We start from the raw sequence: 22457 nt of genomic DNA, 5'->3' as shown, positions 1-22457 counted from the left end.
TATGGCTTTGAGGCTTATGCATCAACTGAAGTCTCCTCTGAGTTCAAGATTCTTTGCAAACATCACCTCATTAATTCCTGTAATTCCTTCTTCATATCCATTTTGTTGGTGACACATAGATCACATGCCAAGGAGATGTGGGATACCAACCTTGCATCCCCAAACGAGAGCAATCCAGGCATCAGAATACCGGGAAGCACAGAAGTGGGTGCTGGTCAAGGAGCAGGACACGTCTCTCCCTGTCGCCTGGGAAAGACACAAAGTCAGGACTGATGGTGCCCACCATTACTTTGTGGAACACACAGCAGATCTTTGTGAACATCCTGTGTGAGCTCCTCTACAGCACATAATATAAACTGTAAAATTTAGGTGACTCTATCAGAAACTTAATGAGAGTGACCGTGAGTTGGAGAAAAAGATGATAAAGTTGGGCTGACAAGTGCACTGATGGCAGCAGGGCTTACCTCTCAGCAGGGCTTTGCTACCACCCACAATGATTCCAAGTAGTACCTCAGCAAAATTACAAATTATTTCACATCACAGACCTGCTATTTGTAAACATTTGAATCCTCAAACATTAAATCCTGCAATGCCACAATTCCACTACATTCCTTGGCCCCTGTGAGGCTGGAGACATATAATACTTTCTATTAACTGAACCTATGAGCCGGGCACAGTTAAGTCCTTTACCTGCATTGTCTTTACCACAGCCCTATGAAGTAGGTAGTATTATTATCTCCATTTTACCTATGAGGGAACAGAGACTTAGAGAGGTCAAATAACTTTCCCAAGGTCACATGGCTGGTGAGATTGGTAGAGCAGGGTTTTGAACCAGGGTTGACTGACTCCGAAAACCACCTCAAAATATACCTCTACAGCTCAACAATGAGGGGAAGGCAACTTCCCACAGCTGCAAGTTCTCATTATTGATAATGTGGAAGCAGAGATAACTGCCAGGCAGATTGAGTCCAGTGTGCTGACATGAGAAGACTCCTGGGCAGGATGAGCAGTGGAAGTGGCAGCACGCCCTGCAGACAGGGGCAAGGTGTTCCCGGCAGCCACGGCTCCTGACTCTCCCCTTCCTCTTTGAGTCCTTCGCCTTCTGTTGCAAGGCTGACCCATGGTGAATGCTGCTGGGGGAATGACCTCTGTGTATCCACAGAGGCTAGTCCTGTTCAGGAATTAGATTCCCTAGGGATTGGGCCCCTCACCGTCATACTGACACCGAGGATCTGGAGGCACTGGATGGGATCAGTCAGCACCCATGTCATGAGCAGGATCACATCAGCCATCACCAGGGCTGCCACCAACCCCAGCAACTGCAGGTCTTTGATAATCTGCAAAAGAATCAAGGTTAAAACTTCCCCTTGCTTGCTGCCTATATGACACAAGGGCTAGAGTGCTCCACATGCTCTGAGCTATAGGCTCCAGGGTCAGCCTTCCCACGGAGCTTCAAATCCAGCGATCAAAGATGAAACAGCCCCCAAACATATGCAATGACTTCTACGTTGATATCATCATTATTAGCATTGTAAATTTCCATTTGTTTTACATTTTCACATCCTACCTTTTCCCACAAAGGATTCAAGGGATCTTATAAAATAAATACACTATTATTTCTAGGTATGTTTATATGAGCACATAGATGTCGAAGTTAATAACTATTATTTCAGAGGGTGGAACTGAGAGATGGGGTGGGTACAGGAGGAATTATTAGCATTTTCTTTATATACATACACATGAACTATTTGACTTAACATGAAGAGCATATGTTACTTCTGTGACTATGGAAATAAAATTAAGAAAAATATATACTGTGACAGGATAAAAACATTGAAAAAATCAGGGAAGAGAGAAAATAAGAACTAAGTTGGAGGCTCAGGTGAGGAGTGTACATGGCATTCATGAACTGGGGCAGAAATGTGGATCTGAGCTTTTGGTAACCAATGAAAAGAAAAAATCACAACCAGTTACATGATTCAAGGTGTTTGTAAGATAAAAAACAAATCAGTTGCCTAATCAAACTGCTCAAAACCAGTAATAAAGAGAAAATCCTCAAAGCAGCCAGCAAAAGCAGGCATGTATGTGTAGAGGAAGAAAGATAAAGAAGGCTTCAGACTTCTCAACAGATACAAGGCCAAGTGAGAAGACAGTGAGGAATATCTTGAAAGCACTGAAAGAAAAAAGGACAAATTTCAATCTAGAATTATTTACCTGGCAATATATCTTTCAGAAACAAAGGCAAAATAAAGACTTTCTTCAGATATACAAAGCTGAAAGAATTCAGCCCTAGCACCTCTATAGTAGAATGTTAGATAACCTGCAGGCAAAAGGAAAATGATACTAGATGAAAATTTGGATTTTTTCAGGAAATTAGAAGCACTGGAAATGGTAACTTCATGAAAAAATATATGATTGATTTTTATTATTTAAATATCTTTAAAAGATAATTGTTTAAATACAAACAATAACAATTGTATGGTATGGAGCTTATAACATATGTAAAAGTAAAAACAGTAACCTGAAGATTGGGATGCATACTGTTGTAAGGTACTTACACTACACACGAGTGCAAATTATACACTTATACACAAACTTTTCCAGAAATTGAAGAGGAAGAAATACTCCTTAATTAATTCTATAAGGCCGGCATACCCTGATATTACAAGAAAAAAAAACTACACAGCAATACCCATTAAGAAAATGAATCACAAATCCTAAACAAAATTTTTATGAAAATGAATCTGATAATATATGAAGAGGATAATACACCACAAGTGGAGTTTATCTCAGCAATGCAAGGTTGGTTTGACATTCTAAAATCATTTAATGTAATCCACCACATGAACAAACTAAAAAAGAAAACCTGTATGATCATCTCAATAGCCACAGAAAAATCATTTGACAAAATCCAACAACAATTCTTGATAAAAACTCTCAGCAAAATAAGAACAGAAGGAAACATTCCCAACTGCATAAATGGCATCTACAATAAAACTACAGCTAACATCATGATGCTCAGTTTTGAAAGGCTGAATGCTTTCCCCATAAGATCAGGAATAACTCAAGGATATCTGCTCTTTCGATGACGTCTATTCAAGATTGGACTATTGTTTCTATACAGTGCCATCAGACAAGAGATTGGAAAGAAACTACCTTTATTCATAGATGATATGACCTTCTGTGTAGAAAATCAGCTGGAATCTACAAAAAAGCTGCTAGAACTAATATTTAGTTTAGCAAGGTTGCAGCATACAATATCAGCATACAAACATCAATTATTTTTCTACATATTACCGACAAACAATTAGAAAGTAAAATTCAAAAATAATAACATGTTCACAGGTACTTCGAAAAGTTCATGGGAAGATTTGTATTATCTTTTATTTCCTTTTACATTTATTTATTTATTTTTGTTTTATTAATATTATTTTTTTACATTCTATGATGTTGCAGAGCAGTTGGGACGGAGAGGGAGAGGGGAAAGGGGAAGGAAATGTGATGGAAGAAGGAGGAAGAAGGAGGGGTGGGATTGAGGCCAGTGGCACCCCCCACATTCCCACAGGGGAGACTGGGAGGCTTCTGGCAGTGGCTTGGCCATTGCTGGGCTGGGTGCAGATGTCAGGGGTGTGTGGCAAAAGCCCTTGCCTCCCAACACCCCAGCTTGGGAGAGCCCGGGGTGCTTCCTATGGCATCTTGGTGGTCATTGCTGGGCTGGTTGCTCATGTTGGAGGTGTGTGACCGAGGCCCTCAGTCCCTCACCGCCCTCGCCAGGGAGAGCCCAGGGCACTTCCTGTGGTGGCTCAGTGGTTGTCACTGGGGTGGTTGCACTTGTCGGGGGGGACTGGTTGTGGGTGTTGGGGGGCATGGCTGAGGCCCCTGGCCCTCCCCCCTTTCTGGCTTGGCAGCTCAGGGGACAACTGGTCCTTCTAGGTGTTACATGTTACACCCAGGTCACCTCTAGGTGAAATGAGACCTTTACTAGTTAATAACAAACTTTGTCTCTGGTTGTGGGTACTTTGTTTTTTCTTTCAGTTCTGTGTTGGATCATTTGCTGTTGCCACCACTCATACTCCGCACTGGAAATAATTTGTTGTCCTTTGCTTACTTCTAAAATGGGCAACTTCCTATAGGGACCAGTACTTTAGCTCTGTGGTTGAGCTAAACTGCTGATTTGTTGCTGATTCCCTAGGGAAGGCTTTTTGTGCCCCTTAGGTTTTAGTGGTTGACTTTATAGGTACTTCCGGTTCTAGTGAAATCCAGTGCACCTGGTTTGTTTAGAAACACTGGTCTGGGACTGAGTCTTTTCATCAGACTGCACCCCATGCAATTCTTTATTCCTGAGCAGTCTCCTCTGAGTGGTCCTATGCTGATTGGGGGGGAAGATCAGCTGTCCTTGCTGTGTCCCAGTGTTACCCAGGTTGGCCTGTGTCCCCCACCACCTCCACTCCAAACACTTCCCATGGGGTCGGCTCTTGTGATGACTCACCAGCCTCTGAGTGGCTCCTTTTTTTCCTTGCTCCTATGTGGGCCCACAGGAACCCTATTAGTGGTCTTGTTAGCCTGGGTGCCACAAAGACCCTCTTCTCCCCTGCCACCTCCAAGCAACTTCATCCAAAAGGCACAGCTGGGGCTTTTTGCCAGCTCCTGCTCCATGTGCTCACCAGCTCCAGCCTGGAAGTGGCTGGGATTTGAAACAGCTGATGGGGTTTTTTCTTTCTCTCATCATGGCTTCTCCCACCTTCATGTACTCCATAGGTCTCTCCTCCTCTTCCCCTGAGCTCTAGCAGCCCCAGCTTGGCTGTTGTTGCTTTTTTATAGTTGTAAATTGGTTGATTTGTGGGAGAGAGTGATGCTGGGGACTGTCTGTTCTGCCATCTTGACTGGTAGTCCTGTATTATCTTTTAATTCTATTTTTCCAGAAACTTTTTGAAGTACCCTTGTACAATAGCATTAAAATATAAAATACTTAAGGATAAATCTGATAAAAGATTTGAAAGACCTATATTGAAAAGTATTAAAAAAATTGCCCAGAGAAATTAAAGAAGACCTGAATAAATAGAGAACTATATACTGTGGTCATGGGTCAAAAGACACAACATTGTTAAGAAGTCAACTTTCCACAATTTGATTTATACATTCAATATGATCCCAACCAAAATGCCAACAGGATTTTTGTAGAAATTGGCAAACTGATTCAAGTATCCATATAGAAATTCAAAGGACCTAGGTTGCCCAAACAACATTGAAAGAGAAGAACAAGGTTGGAGAAATAACACTCCCTGATTTCAAGATTTAATATAAAGATACAGTAATCAAGGTAATATGGTATTGGTGTCAAGACAAACAAACACATCAGTGAGACAGAATGTAGAGTTCAGAAATAGGTCCACCCATCTATGGACAAATGATTTTCAACAGAGTTACAAAGGTAATTTAGTGAAGAAAAAACAGTTTTTTTTTAACAAATGGTGCCAGAATGGTTGGATATCCATACATAAAAAAATGAGCTTTGATTTATACATCACACCATATTCCAAAATTTACTCAAAATGGATCACAGGTCTAAATGTAAAAACTAAAACTAAAATTTCTAGAACTAAACACAGGAGAAAACTTTTTGGGGCCTTAAGGAAGGCAAAAAGTTCTTAGATATGATACCAACAACATGATCCATAAAAGAATGAACTGGTAAATTGGACTTCATCAAAATCAGAAACGTCCTCTCTTTGAAAGACACTCTTAAGCAAATGAAGAGAAAAGACGCAAACTGGAAGAATATCACTGCAAATTATTTATCTGATACAAGACTTGTATCCAGAATATAAAAAGAACTCTCGAAACTCAATAATAAGAAAACAAAAAATCCAATTTAAAAAAATGAGGGAAATATTTAAAGAGACACCAGAAAAGAAGATATATGGATGGCAAATAAGCATGTGAAAACATACTCAACAATGTATTAGGGAAATGCAAATTAAAACCACAGTGAAATCCTACTACATACATCTATTAGAGTGGCTAAAATGAAAAAGACTGACCAAATCAAATGGCAAGGATGTCGGTGAAACAGACTCGCTCGTGGGAAAGTAGAATGGCACAACCACTTTGAGAAACCATCTGGAAATTTCTTAAAAAGTTAAACAAACACCTACGATCCAAACATTTTACTCTTAGGTTTTTATCCAAGGGAGATGAAAGTATATGTCTACACAAAGACTTACACAAGAATGTTCACAGCAACTATATTTTTAATAGCCCCAAACTGGAAACAACCCAAATATCCATCAACAGGTGAATGAATAAGCAAATGTATGTCTATACATTGGAATACTACTCAGCAATAACAAGGAAAGAGCTATTGATGCACACAGCAATATGGATGAACATTAATCAAAATAATTATGTGAGAAAAATAAGCCAGACAAAAAATGAGTACATACTGTATGATTTCATTTATATAAAACTCTGGAAAATTCAAACTAATCTATAGTGACAGAAAGCAAATCAATGATTTCCTGGGGATGGGGACAGGGGATGTAAGGATTGGACGGGACAAGGAGATAACAAAGAGACATAAGGACACTTTTGGGGATAGGTGACATGTTCATTATACACCATTTTTCATGGGTATATACATATATCAAAACTTACCAAATGATATGCTTTAAGTATGAGGAATCCTCAAAAAGGTCAGGAAAGATTTGTATTATCTTTTAATTACATTTTTCCATGAACTCTTTGAAGTACCCTCATAACTGTAGTTCATTGCATGTCAATTATACCTCAACAAAGATATCTTTTGTTGTTGTTGTTGACTGGCTGGTAAGCAGATCTGAATCCTTGACCTGCACTCCACTCTAAACAAGTGAGCTAACTGGACAGCCCCAATGAAGCTATTTTTAAAAAAGGAGATAGTGTTCTACAGGGATAAATGAACATTTCGTCTTTTTAGGAAGTCTTCATATGTATGGTTACTCACAGCTGAGCTTTTGATAAGTAATCACCATGGTTCAATAATGTTTGCTAAAAAAGAAAATCCCATCATTTCATTCCTTCTTTTTTTTTGGCGGCTTGCCAGTATGGGATCCAAACCCTTGACCTTTGTGCTACCAGCACCACTCTCTAACCAAGTGAGCTAACCAACCAGTCCTTCATCATTTCACGGAAGTAAACTCCAACTGAATGATATATTAGGTAAGGTCTGGGAAGGGCCTGTAGCCAAAGAGGCTGACGGTCAAGCTTAGAGGTCTGGGTGGTCCTATCAGGGAACCTGATAAAGTGGGGGAATGTGGTTAAGTAGATGCCTGATACATCATCTGGCTACCACATTTCTTCTAGGGTTGATTCTGTCTGCTCACTGGGTGTCCTCTTCCTTGCTCATTGCTCCAGGCACATCCTTCTCGATACAGAGAACTGACTGCCTTCTACACAGAAAAAAACTAAGCTCCAGGGAGGGAAAGAACCCTGCTTACTTGCTATAGCTTCTCTGTAGTCACTCTCCCTCCCTCCACTTCTGGCTCACACCTGTGCCATGCAACAGTCTCTCCAGGCATCTTGTTCTCCCACACACTCGTGCCAGGTATCGGCCAGCTCACATAACCCCACTGGGCCTGGGGTACATGAAGCAGAGCTCACATTCAAAGACCTATCTCTTAATTCCCAGCCTTCCAAGCCTGGGGCATTATGAGGCCACATGATTCCAATGTTTGATGTGAGGAGCAAGAACTTGAGAAGGTCCTAAACAGAGGGAGGCCCAGTAATCTGCACAAGCTCCTCTAGCTTTTAATCAAGAGTGGAGCTGCCGTCTGCAGTCAAGCATTGTGTACTTGCTGCCTACTCACCACTCTTTTGTCCGGGACCCTCTGGGTAAACACCTTGTAGAGTCGCCAGCTCTTCCCCAGAATGGGGCCAAACACAAGTGAGGTCCCAATGCACAGCATGGACAGTCTGATCTACAGATGGAAGGGGAGATGAACAAGAGTCATGAGAGAAAATTTTTTCTGTCCTCCACATGTTCTGATCTGCAAAGCCTCAGTCCCACAGAGGGCATGAGGTGAACATAAACCTCACTGACTAAGTGTTCCAGGAGTCACCTCTGAAAGTGCCCATACCAAGGATAAAGGTAACCACCACCCACAGGAGCAGTTGGGTTAAAAAATTATCGCAACTGTAACATTATATTCAAAAGAAAATTTTAAAACGTTACCTACCTGAATGAGGGTTTCCATTGAGCTCCCCACTAAAACATCTTGAATCCCAAAGAGGTAAGCACTGCTGTAAGTCAGACAACTGCCCAGTAAGGTCACAATGTTCAGATTAGGACTGGACATCTTCACAATCCTAGAGGGGATCAAGAAGAAAGACACAGCCATGACCCTTTTGTCCTGGGGTCAAAGATCTGCAAGACTGAAGCTTCCCACCAGTAGAATCTCCAATGCAGCCTCAGAGAAGGGCCACTGGGAAGAAACCACTTCCCAGCCCTGTGAAAACTTATATCATCTTTAAATTTACTTTCAAAAAGAACTAAATTCTGGCGCTTCTTGCTTGTATAACTCCAAGTCTTTTAAAAGAAGGTAGACTACCTACAAACAGTTGGTAACAGAGAAGAGTTAGAATTTTATCCATGACGTTATGGTTGCTAAGGGACTGCTTTATGCAGCTTAGAGAATAAATAAGTAGCAGGTAGTTACCTAGAGAGACAGTGAGACAGTCTGGAGCCTTTAGAAATGAGTTGTAAGGTAACTACTATTTGGAAAGAGGTTTGGTATTTTTTTCATACACTATTTATTTGATACATAAATGTTTTCCTCTCTCTACTTCACCAAGAAAGAAGCAGCAGGGATCGAAAGCAGGAAATTGGGGAAGGGTCTTTTCTCGAGAAGTTTTAAATAAGGTTAGAGAGTAGTTCAAATGTTAGAGAGAGATGTGGACAATAAACCTTGGGCACAACAGAGTGTCAAGATGTGACTTGTTTAACCTAAGGGGAAAACCAGGCTTACTGGATAGTGACTGACAACAAATAAAAGTAACAAGTAACAAGAAGAAAAGTAATTTAAGACTTTTAGTCTTAATACTGAATTCTACATAAATGCAACATTTCTACTACTTTCATTTTTAATTAATAACTGAGAAGAAAAGCATTCTCATCTATGTTTCTTAATTTTTCAGGCTGACTATCTTAAGGCCAGGGCCAAGGCAAAACCATCCACTTAGTGTAGTCTATTTTAATGACAGACAAATTACCCAGGAGGCATTAAACAGTTTGGCAGTGCTGGATTTGCAACCATCATAACCCATGGCCACTGAGACATTCCTATCCCCAAGCCATGTTATCTGACAGTGACTTTCTCACGAAGCAGCTGCCTGGGCTTCACAGCCACATGTCTATTTTGTCTAGATCACTGATGAGTACGTTTCTCTCTTAATTCTTCTCTGGACCTATTTTACCTGAACACTATTGTACAATCAAGTCTCCTTTGAGTGATATGGCACTGCATGAAATCCTGATTTAGAATCTTCCTTTTTTTGATTTAGGTAGGAGGAACTCAATTTAGTTATTTTTGACAAAATATACATACATCATAGTCTTCACATCTTAGATGTTGATACAAATTCATTGTTAAGCAGACATGATATGGACTTATATATGTATATTTTGATACTTTTCCTGAACAATTTAACTGAAAACTTGCCTCAAAAAAAAAAAGAATAAAAGATGATTTCCCTATTTTGCTTGGCTAAGTTAACACCTGTGAAGTCACTGTAAGGCAGATCATCTGCAATTCAGCGGGTGAATTACATATGTCTGCAGAATGTCTTTGCCACTTTGGTAGGAATTCAATCACCAATGTCAATGAACTAAAAGATAAAGCCTATCTGAATATTTTAATTAGCCATAAACACATAATTTCCACAAAGCAAGCAGATTTATGTATTATATACTTAATTATAAATAGCCAGTACCATCTAAATTACTAGTGTTCCATTTAAGAAAAGTTAAAAGCCTGGACTGGGTTACTGGCAATCAGAAACAAGGTGGGATTTAAAAAAAAAAAAAAAAAAAAGATGACATAGCTATCTCACTCCCTCTTTCTCTTCATTTACTGAGTGGAAATGTAACACAAGAGCTTTCTCAATTTTTTTATTCTCAAGTAAGGGCTGAATACCTATAGATAAATATCCATTTACATCTGTAGAACTCATACAATCTTTAATTATTATTTCAATAGTCTTTAATGAATTTAGATGCTTAAGTGATATCCAACAGCTCACAGGTATGATGTTTTAAAAATCTTTATCAAATATTAGTTTCTGAACTTTGAGGTTTATTATATTTGGAGTTATTGAATCTGGAAACATGGCCTAAGAATGGGGCAGCAGGTACTTCTCGGGGTGCCATAACTATTAGAGAACTTTCCTAAGATATTACAGGATCGTGCTTTCTAAAATGCTACATGAGTTGACATAAATATTATCATTGAGCTTTAACATAACTAAAACCAAACATGAATGTCTTTCCAAAAATATTTTTAGAAAAACAATTAGGATTTAAATTGCGAAAATTTATTCGGTTGCTTTTTCAATCCACTGTTTTTGATTTATGCATGCTACAATGGGATTATAAATCTATCTCATCGCATAAATTTCAAACACCTTTATCATAATGTCATCTGATGTGTTTCAGCAAATCTGAACTTTTTGCTATCTTACTTATCTCTAATGTATTAGGGTTCAAAATCTGAACCCAATTCAAATCCTACACACCTCAAACTAATATTACTGTGACCTCTAACCATTTATATTTACAATTTGTATAAGCCTTATAAAAATCTGTATTATAAACCTGGCCTTGCTTTTTCCTTTCCTGCCTGGGCCACCATCCTAGGAGACCATCTTCAGAGAATTCATTAAATTTTCAACCTCCAGAGTTCTAACTTCTTTAATCATAATGACTTCACTTTATTCCACTTCAGACACCTATCCCCAGGGTTACACCTTATGATCATTCAGAATGGTTCCACTTCAGGAACTTTAAATACCTATATCCCACTCTTTGACTATAATACATCCAAAATTTAACTCCTGGTCTTCTTCCTCAACCTGTTCCTCCTAAATTCTTCCCCAGTTTAGGTAATGGGAACTCCATCTTTCCCTTTGCTTGGGCCAAAAACTCTGGAGTCCTCCTTGACTCTTGCTTACTGCCCACATGCCATCTGTCACAAAATCTTGTTGGCTCTATCCTCGAAATATATCCAGAATCCAACTACTTCCTGCCACCTCTGCTGCCACCATCTGATCAAAGTCTTACTTTGCATTTCTCATTTGGATTATGGCAATAACCTCCCTAACTAGTATCCCTGATTCTACTTTGCAACTTCTCTAAAGTCTATTTTCAACATTAGCAGCCAGAGTGATCCAGTAAATCAGATCATTTCACTTTTCTGCTCAAAACCCTGCAATGGCTCTCCCTTTTCCAGAGGAAAAGCCAGTCTTTCCCAGGGTCTACAAAGCTTACATATTTGGTCCTCACTATCTTTCTACCCCATTTCCGACTTTTCCTCCTTGCCCACTCCACTCTAGCCAAACAGGCTTCCTTGCTGTTCCTTGAAAACACCAAGCACTCACACAATTCAAGGCTTTGAAGAGGCTTTTCTCCCTGCCTAGAATACTTCAACCCACATATATGCATGGCTTATTCCCTTTCTCCCTTGATATTTTGTTCAGATGTTACCTTCTCAACCAGGGCTACAGTGATAACTCCACTTAAAATTATACCCTTCCTCCAGAATTCTAAATCCTTCTCATGCTGCTATATTATCTCCCTCCACTTCCCACCATAGTACTTATTACCTTTGAACATATTATGTAATTTCCTTTATTATTGTTGTTGTTGTTTATTGTCTTCTCCTCCCAATTAGAATTGTTCATAATATACTCCCAGCACTAGAATGCTACCTGGACATTGAAGGCTCTCAATAAACACTTGATGAATGAATAAATGAGGCTCCAATCCCCCAGCTTCTTCTATGCTACTCCTAACACACTTGTTCACTGACAGTCTACAGACCTTCGTTTACTTGGTTCTTTTGCTTCCTCACAGTCTATCAGTCTCTCTTCCTTTCTCCATCCAATTTTGAACACCTGATTGGTCATCTAAATTGTTGTCTCAACAATATCCAATTCCCTTTCTAAACAAGCCCTTTCGCTGCATCTGCCCAGTAAAATTCGGATCATTATTATAATCCATTTTCTGCTTTTACATCCAAGCAGCTAAGTGCTGCAGGAGAAAACGATACAAACTTGCAGATTGTTGCCACCAAAATTTATGTCAAATAGCCAAGCTTACTGTGCTATGAATCTTTTCATTTCTTCTGTGAGGTATTTATTTACATTTCCTTTGTGAATGACTCACCTCATTGGATTCAAAGAAATAAGAGCACGTATCTGTCTGGATGATGCTCTCGGTCTATGTTTGGTGCCATCCCAATAACACCCCAAGGTATATGTGCATCAATACAATTGTCATGTTGGATTATCACCTTTTTCTGTTTGTCCCTTTAGACAGTTTCTACTCCTCAAAAGCCAGGCTGTTTCTTATTCACTTACATCTCAGTTCCCAGCACAGTCTTTGGGCTAGGCAGGTTTGCTCTAAAGTGCCAGAGATCTCTGAGAGTCAGAGGGAGGGCCAGTGCCTCTGTGTTAAGACAATCTGGGTAGTGGTAGCTGTCTCAGGGGGGTCCCCATAGTCCCTCCTGGAAGCTGAGAACTCCCAGGCATTATTGAACGTAAAAGAGCCAGAGATATTTTGGGGTCTCTGAGTGCTGTGGACTTCCACAGACACTGGGTTTTGACCACTTGGAAAATCCCCACACCCCAAACCCTCACTGAAAAGCCTTGTGGTCTGGGTGAGACCCTCCTCTCAGAATAGTGCCGAAGGGAGTATAAAAATAAATGGAAGAAAGGATCCTAATGGGATGCTTGTGGAGCTTTTCACTCTCCCATTCTCTTTGTTTCTAGGAAAGTGCAGCATCTTGGGGGAGTGGATAGCCACATATGCAAATGCGCATATATGTTTACTTGTCTCTAATGAGATCAGGCCACTCGCAAGATTGCTTTCCATTGGCTGAGTTCTTCCTGGAGAAGTCCCCCAGGAAATGCTTTTGTCCAATATGTCTCTTACATCATGTGTTGAGAGCCATGCAGGCCCAGAGATATGATGACAGTCCTTGTCGAGCAATTGATGGATGAGACCTCATCTTCAGGACCACATAGATTACTGAGTCTCAGCTGACAACTGCTTCAGAGGTTAATGGTATGCATCCTACTCCTGGGCTTCAGAAAACCTGCTGATCTTGGACTGATTTGCTCTTGCAGCTGGGCTAGGAAGCTTGCCTTCTTTTTACATCCTTGAAGGCAAGTAAATTATGTCTTATCATGAGCCAAAATACTGAGCACTGCCTCTTCTCCCGGGTGGGCCTGGCCTCTCTAAATTCGCCTGCTTTCCTGCAGTCCTGAGTGCTTGCGCATCTTTGTTTTACATGGAGGTAGCAATCTCCCTACTCACCATTCTGTCAGTTCAGGCCTACAGCTGCTGAAGCTGAAAACGACCTAGAAGAACACAGACACTCCCGCCCACAGAAGAGCAAAATGGTTCACGGAGTTCGGACCTGATGAAATCTAAGTTCCTCTCCAGCTCTTCTCTTCTCAAGTTATTCTAGAGACAGGTTTCCTTCCGCTGCTGCTGGCTTATTAATAAGCTAGTCACACTTTACATTTCTGCCTCTTTTCCTTAACCAGGAATAGCAGGCTGACCTGGTTACCCGAGTTGCCAGAGAATTTACATCCCAATCAGTCAATCAATCAATCAAACAAAATATTTAGCTATTAAGTGCAAAAGAAAACTTTCTAAATATCTTCTCCTCAAATTCCCCTTTAGCACATGACCTTAGTGTCCCCACGTGTTATTAGTTATTTTCTCTGTTATGAGCTTCATGTGTCAAACATTAATTCAACAATTCCTAAATATCAACTTGTATTAAGAACTGGAGACAGGAAAGGAAATGAGAAATAATCTCTGCCCTCAGCTCATTAGGACACTACCTCCTTTCTAAACTTTTCACTGCAAAGACTATTTTCTTATTCTTTCTTTTCTTCTTTTAAAATAGAATAAAATTTTAATTTAACATTAGAAATTGTTTTCTCAGTATCCACTGGGCCATTCAGCAAATCTATGTATATGCATGTATGTACAAGGGTACTTCAAAAAGTTTGGGGAAAAATGGAATTAAAAGATAATGTGAATATTTCCATGAACTTTTTGAAGTGCCCTTATATATTATAGATATTAATGTGTGAATATACATATAAATTTATAGTGTATAAATTTCTGAATTCATAGCTCTGTTAGACTATAAACTGGCCCAAGGATCAATTTAAAAATGCGTTCTCGCAACTATTTTAAAAGCAGAAGTACAGAAATTTAGATATAAGACCAAATGCTCATTACATCATTATAATGGCTCAAGTTTAGGAACAGTAGTGAAAAAGCACAAAGATAAATTCAAGATCAGGGGGTGGCTGGTTAGCTCACTTGGTTAGAGCATGGTGCTGATAAAACCAAAGTCAAGGGTTCAGGTCCCTGTACTGGCCAGCTGCCAAAAAAAAAAAAAAAGAAAAGAAAAAATTCAAGATAAGCTGGTGATGAGGAGAGGGGGAAAAAGCCCCAAAGGATACCCTTACTGGAAAGGAAGCTTATGTGGCTTTACTTATGAATATTCTGGCTACAGTACATATTGATTTCATAAAAAAATTGTTTCCAAAAAATAACTTTTTTGGATTTATCTCATGCAATTATAACATATTTCATTTTTTTGGTGGCTGGCTGGTACAGGGATCTGAACCCTTAGAACTTGGTGTTGCAACACCATGTTCTAACCAACTGAGCTAACCAGCCAGCCCCAATTGTAATATATTTTAAATGTGCTTTTAAATGCCAGGGGGAAACACGCAAAGCACAAAATATCCTCTTTTCTCTTAGAACCTCGGATTCTAGAATTACAGCCCAGGCATGTGTTGTAATTTATGAGGCAGTGATTTCAACTTCCTCTTTCCCCTTAGCTGCAAGAAAAGGCCTTGAGCAATTCCTAGCAGGAGACTTGTAGCATTTTCAAAAGGGCAGAGCAGATGCCCTGATTTTAAGTAGGGCATAAAGTACAAGCACAATTGGTCACAGGAAACATCCAATCACAGGCAGTCTGCTGCTAATCCAGAATATTATCAGCTACCAGGTGACCCATAAATTGATCTTTTTGATTTGCCTGCCATACTGGGGAAATTTCCTGTCCCTCTTTCCTCTCTTTCTCATCTTCAGGTTTGCAGCAGGAGAACTTTGGGCCTTGCTGTATCTTGGAATCTGAGAGGAATCCTGAACAGCTACAGTTGCTGGAATCATTCCCCACTAGGTCAGAATCTGGGTATTCATGATTCTGGGACTGGACTTTACTCAGCTTTGTCCTCATCAGCACTTTCTATGGGGCCCTGAACCTGGGAGAAACTTATTAAATGTTTGTGAAACTGGATAAAGCCTTAGAATCAGAGGGTTCTTGGAAGCTCAGTATTTAGAAAAAATAAAAGGAAGCGTGCTGTGAAGGCAGGACCTGCTTAGTCCCCATCACTCTGCCCCCACTGGTCCTAGGGCAGGGCTGGAGTCTGAGGTTCTGAAGAACGCAGCTTGAAAACCAGTGATCTGACATGACTCCCTCCTTTTAGATGAAGGGACTTGCATGTAGCTGTACAGCCAGATAGGGACCTCGCTGGGACAGCTAATCCAGGTGTCCTGACTCCTGGTTTCCTCCAGTGTTCTTTCATTTTCCCCTCATTTATCCAGCTGCCTAGGGCCCTGTGTCCATCCTACTGATCAACAAATCTCTACCAGGGGCCTTCCTGACCCTGTTTTCTGACATCCTATAGCAGCGCTGGTAGGACCAGGGTTTTCACCTGCCTCATCATCTGAGGATCCCCAAAGGCTCCATTTAGCTGGAAGTGTCACCAAGAGGAGACAGAAAGTCTCGAGTCCCCTGGGCTATACAGACCTGCAGTGCCTTCTGTTGGGTTTTGTCTGCCCTTTCAGAATCCAATTCCTGGCGTGGACCTCAGACCTTGGCAGGGTTCCCATTATGCCTCCTGGATTCACCTACTATCTAGAACTCCACACTGAATTCCTGCTACAATTGGCTTTGGGTTCTTGGTTTCTGTCATTGTCTAGTGTCTCTAAGTCTTGGCGCCAGCAATGCCCTGGAAGTATCTGCTTTTGGCTGCAAAAGGAGTTGTATATTCTGTCCTGTAATCTGATGTAAAAGGAACAACTAATAGAAAATGTGTGTGTGTGAGTGTGGGTCTGTGTGTGTAGTGTGTGGTTGAGCATCTTTCATGGATTAATACTGAGGTAACATGGTGTAGTGGAAAGCATGTACTTTGAAATCAGACTGACTTAATTTACTAGCTGTGTATGTTGGATGATTGGCCTAACCATTTTGACGCAGTTTCTTTATCTGAAAATGGAGAAAATATTTCTCCTGCATGCCATAAAGGTTAGAGATAATATATCTAAAGTGGAAAGCACATAAAAGACACGTAATAGAAAATAACAACTATTCATTTTAAGTTAAATTACATATATACAGATAGGGACTAAGTGCTGATTTTATGAGTGTGAACTACTGCAGGATCCTGAAGAACTTTTGAATCATCAAAAATTACATTATAGTCAGAATCATCTGAATATATATTTTTTCTACCTCTCAGAGTACTGGTAATGATAAAGAATAATATTAAAAAGAGTAGCCAACATTGATTATATATTTAATGTGTGCTAGGCAGCTACTAAGTGCTCTACATAGACGATCTAATGCAATCTTCAGAACATTCTGAGATAAGTAGTATCATTACTCCTGTTTTTAAACAGGGAAATAGGGTTAGCGAAGTTCAAAAAAATCACAAGTAGTTAAGTGATGGAGCTGGGATTCGAGGTGGGGTTTGATTCCAGAGCCTGAATTCTTAACACCATTTAATCTTTCACTGTTCACACACTTCACCTTTTGTGACCATTGTTGAGAAGGAAACCTTATCCCCTTCTCTCTATCTTCCCACTTAGGCCTACTAAGGAAAGATTTCCTCCTTCTTTCCCCACGTGGGAACCTGCCAGGAGGGAAGATTTCATCTCCCTCTCCACCCCAGTACCCACTCTGCCCCAAGCAAGGAGTGACCAGTCGGACAGGAGAGAGGCTAACAGCCCGGCACCAATGTTCTACCACATGGTCTCCAAGGCAGGAATCTCCACTTCTCTGTCCTCCTTTCCTACCTCCACCAGGCAGTGAGCTCTCCTCCACTTCCAGGGCCCTGTTTTAGCGTGCTGTCAAGCAGTGCTTTTTTTTTTTTTTTTTTTTTTTTTTGCAGCTGGCCGGTATGGGGAACCAAACCCTTGACTTTGGTGTTACAGAGCAGTGCTCTAACCAGCTGAGCTAACCAGAACTTTCTAATTTAGCTTTCACCAGAAATCCCTGTGCTTTCTTTTTCTCAATAAACTTTTGATTTTGAAGTTATTAAAGACTTACAAGAAATTGCAAAAACAGTACAGAGTTTCTGTGTACTCTTTACCCAGCTTTCCCCAATGCATCTTACATAACCAGAATACACGATCAAAACCAGGAAATTGACACTGGTGTAATTCTATCACCCAAACTATAGATCTTATTTGAATTTCGCCAGTTTTTACATGCATTCTTTATATGAGGGTACTTCAAAAAGTTCATGGAAAGATTCGTATTATCTTTTAATTGTATTTTTTGACAAACTTCTTGAAGTACATTCATATATGTTTGTGTGTGTGAGTGTTTGTGTGTGTGTAATCTTATGAAATGTATCACATGTATAGATTAATGCAACCACCACCCTAACCAGGATACTGAACTGTTCCATTACACATACACGCATTCACTAACTCCTTCATGCTACCCCTTTATAGTCACACCCTTTCCCCAACCCCAACTCGTGGCAACCACTGATCAGTTCTCCATCGCTACAAATTTGTCTTTTGATAATGTTAAATAAACAGAATCACACAGTGTATATGCTTTTGTTATTGGCTTTTTTTTACTAAGCATAATGCCCTTGAGATCCATCCAAGTTGCTACATGTATCGGGACTTTTTTCCATTTATCTTGCTGGGTAGTATTCTATTGTAGGATGTCCCACAGTTCGTTTATCCATTCACCTCTTGAAAGACATTTGGGTTGTTGCCAGTTTTCACCCCAGTTTTATTAAGGTATCTTTGACAAATAAATATTGTGTATTTATAGTGTACAATGTAATACTTTGATATTATGTATACATTGTGAAATGATTAAATCAAGCTAATTAACATATCCATCACCTCACATACTTATTTTCTTGTGGAGAAAACATTTAAGATATATTCTCAGCAATCAATGTAATACATTATTATTAACTGTATGATATGCTGTACAGTAGCTTTCGAGAACTTATTCATCCTAACTGAAACTTTGTACCCTTTGATCTGAATAACACCTCCCCATTTCCACCCCCCACCTCCACCCCCATTCCTGGCAACCACAATTCTACTCTCTGCTTCTATGATTTCAACTTTTCTAGATTCTACATGTAAGTGAGACATACAGTATTTGTCTTTCTGTGTCTCACTCATGCTTATTTCACTTAGCATAAAGTCCTCCAGATTCATCCATGTTGTCACAAATGATAGAATTTCCTTCTTTTTTTAAAGGCTAAATAGTATTCCATTGTATACGTTGCACACATTTTCTTTATTCTTTGTTGATGGACACTTAGGTTGATTCCATATCTTGGCTATTTTGAATAATCCTGGAATAAACATGGAGTGCAGGTATCTCTCTCACATACGGATTTCACAACCTTTGGATATATTCCCAGAAGTGAGATTGCTGGATCATATGATAGTTCTATCCTTAACTTAAGAAACCTCCATACTGTTCTCCATAATGGCTGTAATAATCTACATTCCCATCAACAGTGTACAAGGGTTCCCGTTTCTCCACACCCTCACTAACACTTATCTTTCATCATTTTGATAACAGCCATTCTAACAGATGTGAGGTGATACCTCATTGTGGTTTCAATTTGCATTTCCTTGATGACTAGTGATGCTGAGCATTTTTTCATATACCTGTTGGACATCTGTATGTCTTCTTTTGAGAAATGTCCATTCACATCCTTTGTCCATTTTTTAATTGGGTTGTTTTCTTGCTATTGAGTTGTTTGAGTTCCATATATATTTTGAATATTTACCTCTTATCAGATGTGTGGTTTGCAAGTATTTTCTCCCATTCCATAGGTTGTCTCTTCACCCTACTGTTTCCTTTGTTATGCAGAAGCTTTTTAGTTTGATGTAATGTTATTTGTCTATTTTTGCTTGTGTTGTCTGTGCTTTTGGGGTCTTATCCAAAAAATCATTGCCCGGAACAATGTCACAGAGCTTTTCCCCTATGTTTTCTTTTAGTAGTTTTACAGTATCAAGTCTTACATTTAAGTCTTTAGTCTATTTTGAGTTGATTTTTGTTTATGGAATGAGATAATAGTTCAATTTCATTCTCCTGAACATGGACATCCAGTTGTCCCAATGCCATTTATTGAAGAGATTGTCCTTTCCCCTTTGTGTGTTTTTGGCACCTTGTCAAAAAATCAATTGACTGTAAATGCATGGATTTACTTCTGGGCTCTCTATTATGTTCCATTGGTTTATTGGTCTGTTTTTATGCCAGTACCATGCTGTTTTGACCACTATTGCTTTGTAGTAGCTTTTGAAATCAGGTAGTGTGATGCCTCCAGCTGTCTTTCTTGTTCAAAATTGCTTTGGCTATTTGAGGTTTTTTGTGGTTCATAAGAATTTTAGGATTGTTTTTTCTATTTCTGTGAAAAATGCCATTGGAATTTTGGCATGGATTGCCTGAACCTGTAGATCACTTTGGGTAGTATGGACATTTTAACAATATTAATTAATTCCAATCCCATAAACACAGGGTATCTTTACATTTACTTGTGTCTTTTTCAATTTCTTTCATCAGTGTTTTATAGTTTTCAGTATACAGATTTTTCACCTCCTCGGGTAAATATATTTCTAAGTGTTTTTTTTTTTTTCTTTTTTAATGCTATTGTAAATGGCATTGCTTTCTTGATTTCTTTTTTGGATAGTTTGTTGTTCATGTTTCCAGTTTTTGACTACTACAGATAAAGCTGCTATAAACATTTGTGTGCAGGTTTTTGTGTGAACATTGCAGAATCACACAGTGAGTGTCTGTCTAATTTTATAAGAAACTGCCAAACTGTTTCCCAGAGTAGGTATACCAGCAATGTATGAGAGATTCAGTTTCTCTGCATCCTTGCCGACATTTGGGATTGTCAGTGTGTGTGCTTTAGGTTTGCTACTACTTCCTTGGACACCATCTGATTATCAGCCCTATGTTTGGATATATTTTAACTGAACTGGATCCTGGAGAGAAAGGGAGTATGCTTTAGTATGCCGAATACTTATCAAGCACCTCTTATGTGCCAAACACTGTTCTAGCAAGTGCTAGAACACAAAAATATTGTATTTGACTTTGAGGACTCAAAATTTAGCAGAGGAGATGGTAAGTGAATAAGTAAACATGATTATGGAATAATACAGTTAGTAATATAGGTATGTGCAAAGTGCTGTGGACACTGATAAAGGAATTGTGCCTTAGAACTGTGGTCCTTCAATTTTTGAATGCACCAGAATCACTTGAAGAGCTTGTTAAAATACAGATTGCTGGTCCTCATCCTACAGAGTTTTGGATGAAGTTGGGTCTAGGGTGGGGCCCCAGTAAGTTCCATTTCTAACAAGTTTCTAGATGCTGCTGCAGCTGCTGCTAGCTCAGGGCCCACATTTTGAAAGATGGGAGTTTGTCTTAAAGGATGGATTGGAGTTTGCCAGACAAGAAATGAGAAGAGCCATGAAAGAATGAAGAGCATGGACAAAGGCACAGTGGCGAATGGCCTGATATACTCAAAGAATGTGTGTTCCCTTGTATGACCAGAGCACAACCTGATTTAAAGGGAAAAAATGAAAACTGTACATCAGGGCCAGAAAACAAAAGACCTTTGAACTTACCTAAGGAGTTGTGTAGGCAGTAGAAGTCCGTGTTTGAAAACCAGGTTGTGTTTGAAAACAAATGCTGGCAAGAGGGCAGTAGCTGAAAAAGTGGGCAAGACCAGTTTGGGGGCTACTGTAATAGTCCATGTGAAAAGCAAATAGGACTATACTTGGGCAATGGAGATGGACAACAGGATACACATGAGAGACATTTTAGAGGTTAAATATCTAAGACTTGGTGATTACCTAGATGTGTAGAGAGACAAAGGAATTCAGAATGAGAAATGGATGAATGGTAGTGCTATTAACCAAGGTAAGAATTACACAGAGAGACAACAAGATTAATGGTAAGATATGAGTCTGGTTTTGGCCACTGAATCTCAATTAACTGTGGAAAATCTATATGGCTGTATCAACTATGAAGTTAGAAAATGGGATTAGAGAGGTAGAGCTGGGGACATATCACAAGAGAGGTTAAAACCAAGTGAAGGGAATTCTGGAGCCAGTGGAAATAAGAAAGAGGTAAAACCAGGACATTCATATATGGTACAAGTTGAGAAAAGAGGTTTCAGAAAGGAAGAACAGAGGATACAGTTAATGGGGTAATATGTCTTGAAGCCTATAAAGGTTGAAGCCTACAAAGAGAACTGTGGACTTAATAACCTTGACAAGGAGTCAGATTTAATGACCTCTCAATGCAGTCAGAAGAATGGGTTGAATAATGAACTGGAGTTGAGCAAGTGGAGGTGGCTAGTGAAGACTGTTCTTTTAAGAGGCTTGTTGGTAATTGTAGGGAAGGGCTAGGGCAGTAGCTTCAGCGAGAGGCATGACCAAGAGAAAAATATATTCTTGAGGCCTTCAAAACTCTCAGTAGGAACACCAACACTTTCCAGTGATTAATCACTATTTATTCTATCTGACTTGAAATATGCAAAACACAGTAAACTCTTTGAGCAGCTACTACTGATCCATTCATATGAGGCAATTTGAGTGTGGTAATCGTTCTGGGAGTCCTTCTCAATAAATTCAGAGGCACATAATTAGTTTAGTCTATTGTCTTTCGGTACCTGAGCACTCCCTGTTCCCCATCATTAGCAGCAAAAGATCTCACTGTTATTCTAGTTTCTTCCTTTTAATAGATTTTAAATAATCGCTTCATGTGTTTTGGACTCTATTCAAAATTGCTTTTCGAAGTCTTTCTTCCTATTTTGTACCTAATCTGACATATTCTGTGGGTTCCCTGCTCTGCTCTGGGGAACTTTTCACATTCTTTTAGAGATTTTCCCTC

General features: G+C 39.6%; 1 protein-coding gene across 2 annotated transcripts in view; it reads right to left on the bottom strand.

The window, feature by feature from the left end:
* Window positions 1-22457, bottom strand: part of GPR156 (G protein-coupled receptor 156) — a 70907-nt gene that overhangs the window by 15004 nt on the left and 33446 nt on the right. Inside the window, exons 3-6 of one of the 2 annotated variants that reach the window (XM_063080382.1) lie at window positions 8214-8343; window positions 7845-7955; window positions 1212-1337; window positions 151-246 (exon numbers count right to left, since the gene is read on the bottom strand). In XM_063080382.1, coding sequence (XP_062936452.1) covers window positions 151-246; window positions 1212-1337; window positions 7845-7955; window positions 8214-8343 — 463 coding nt within the window. The remainder of the gene's footprint in view (window positions 1-150; window positions 247-1211; window positions 1338-7844; window positions 7956-8213; window positions 8344-22457) is intronic. The other variant, XM_063080386.1, reaches the window with a different exon arrangement.

This window comes from Cynocephalus volans, chromosome 1 (assembly GCF_027409185.1).
Source record: "Cynocephalus volans isolate mCynVol1 chromosome 1, mCynVol1.pri, whole genome shotgun sequence".
NCBI classification, from domain to species: domain Eukaryota; kingdom Metazoa; phylum Chordata; class Mammalia; order Dermoptera; family Cynocephalidae; genus Cynocephalus; species Cynocephalus volans.
Note: the sequence above shows the minus strand (reverse complement) of the source record. Positions and strands in the feature narration are given on the sequence as shown.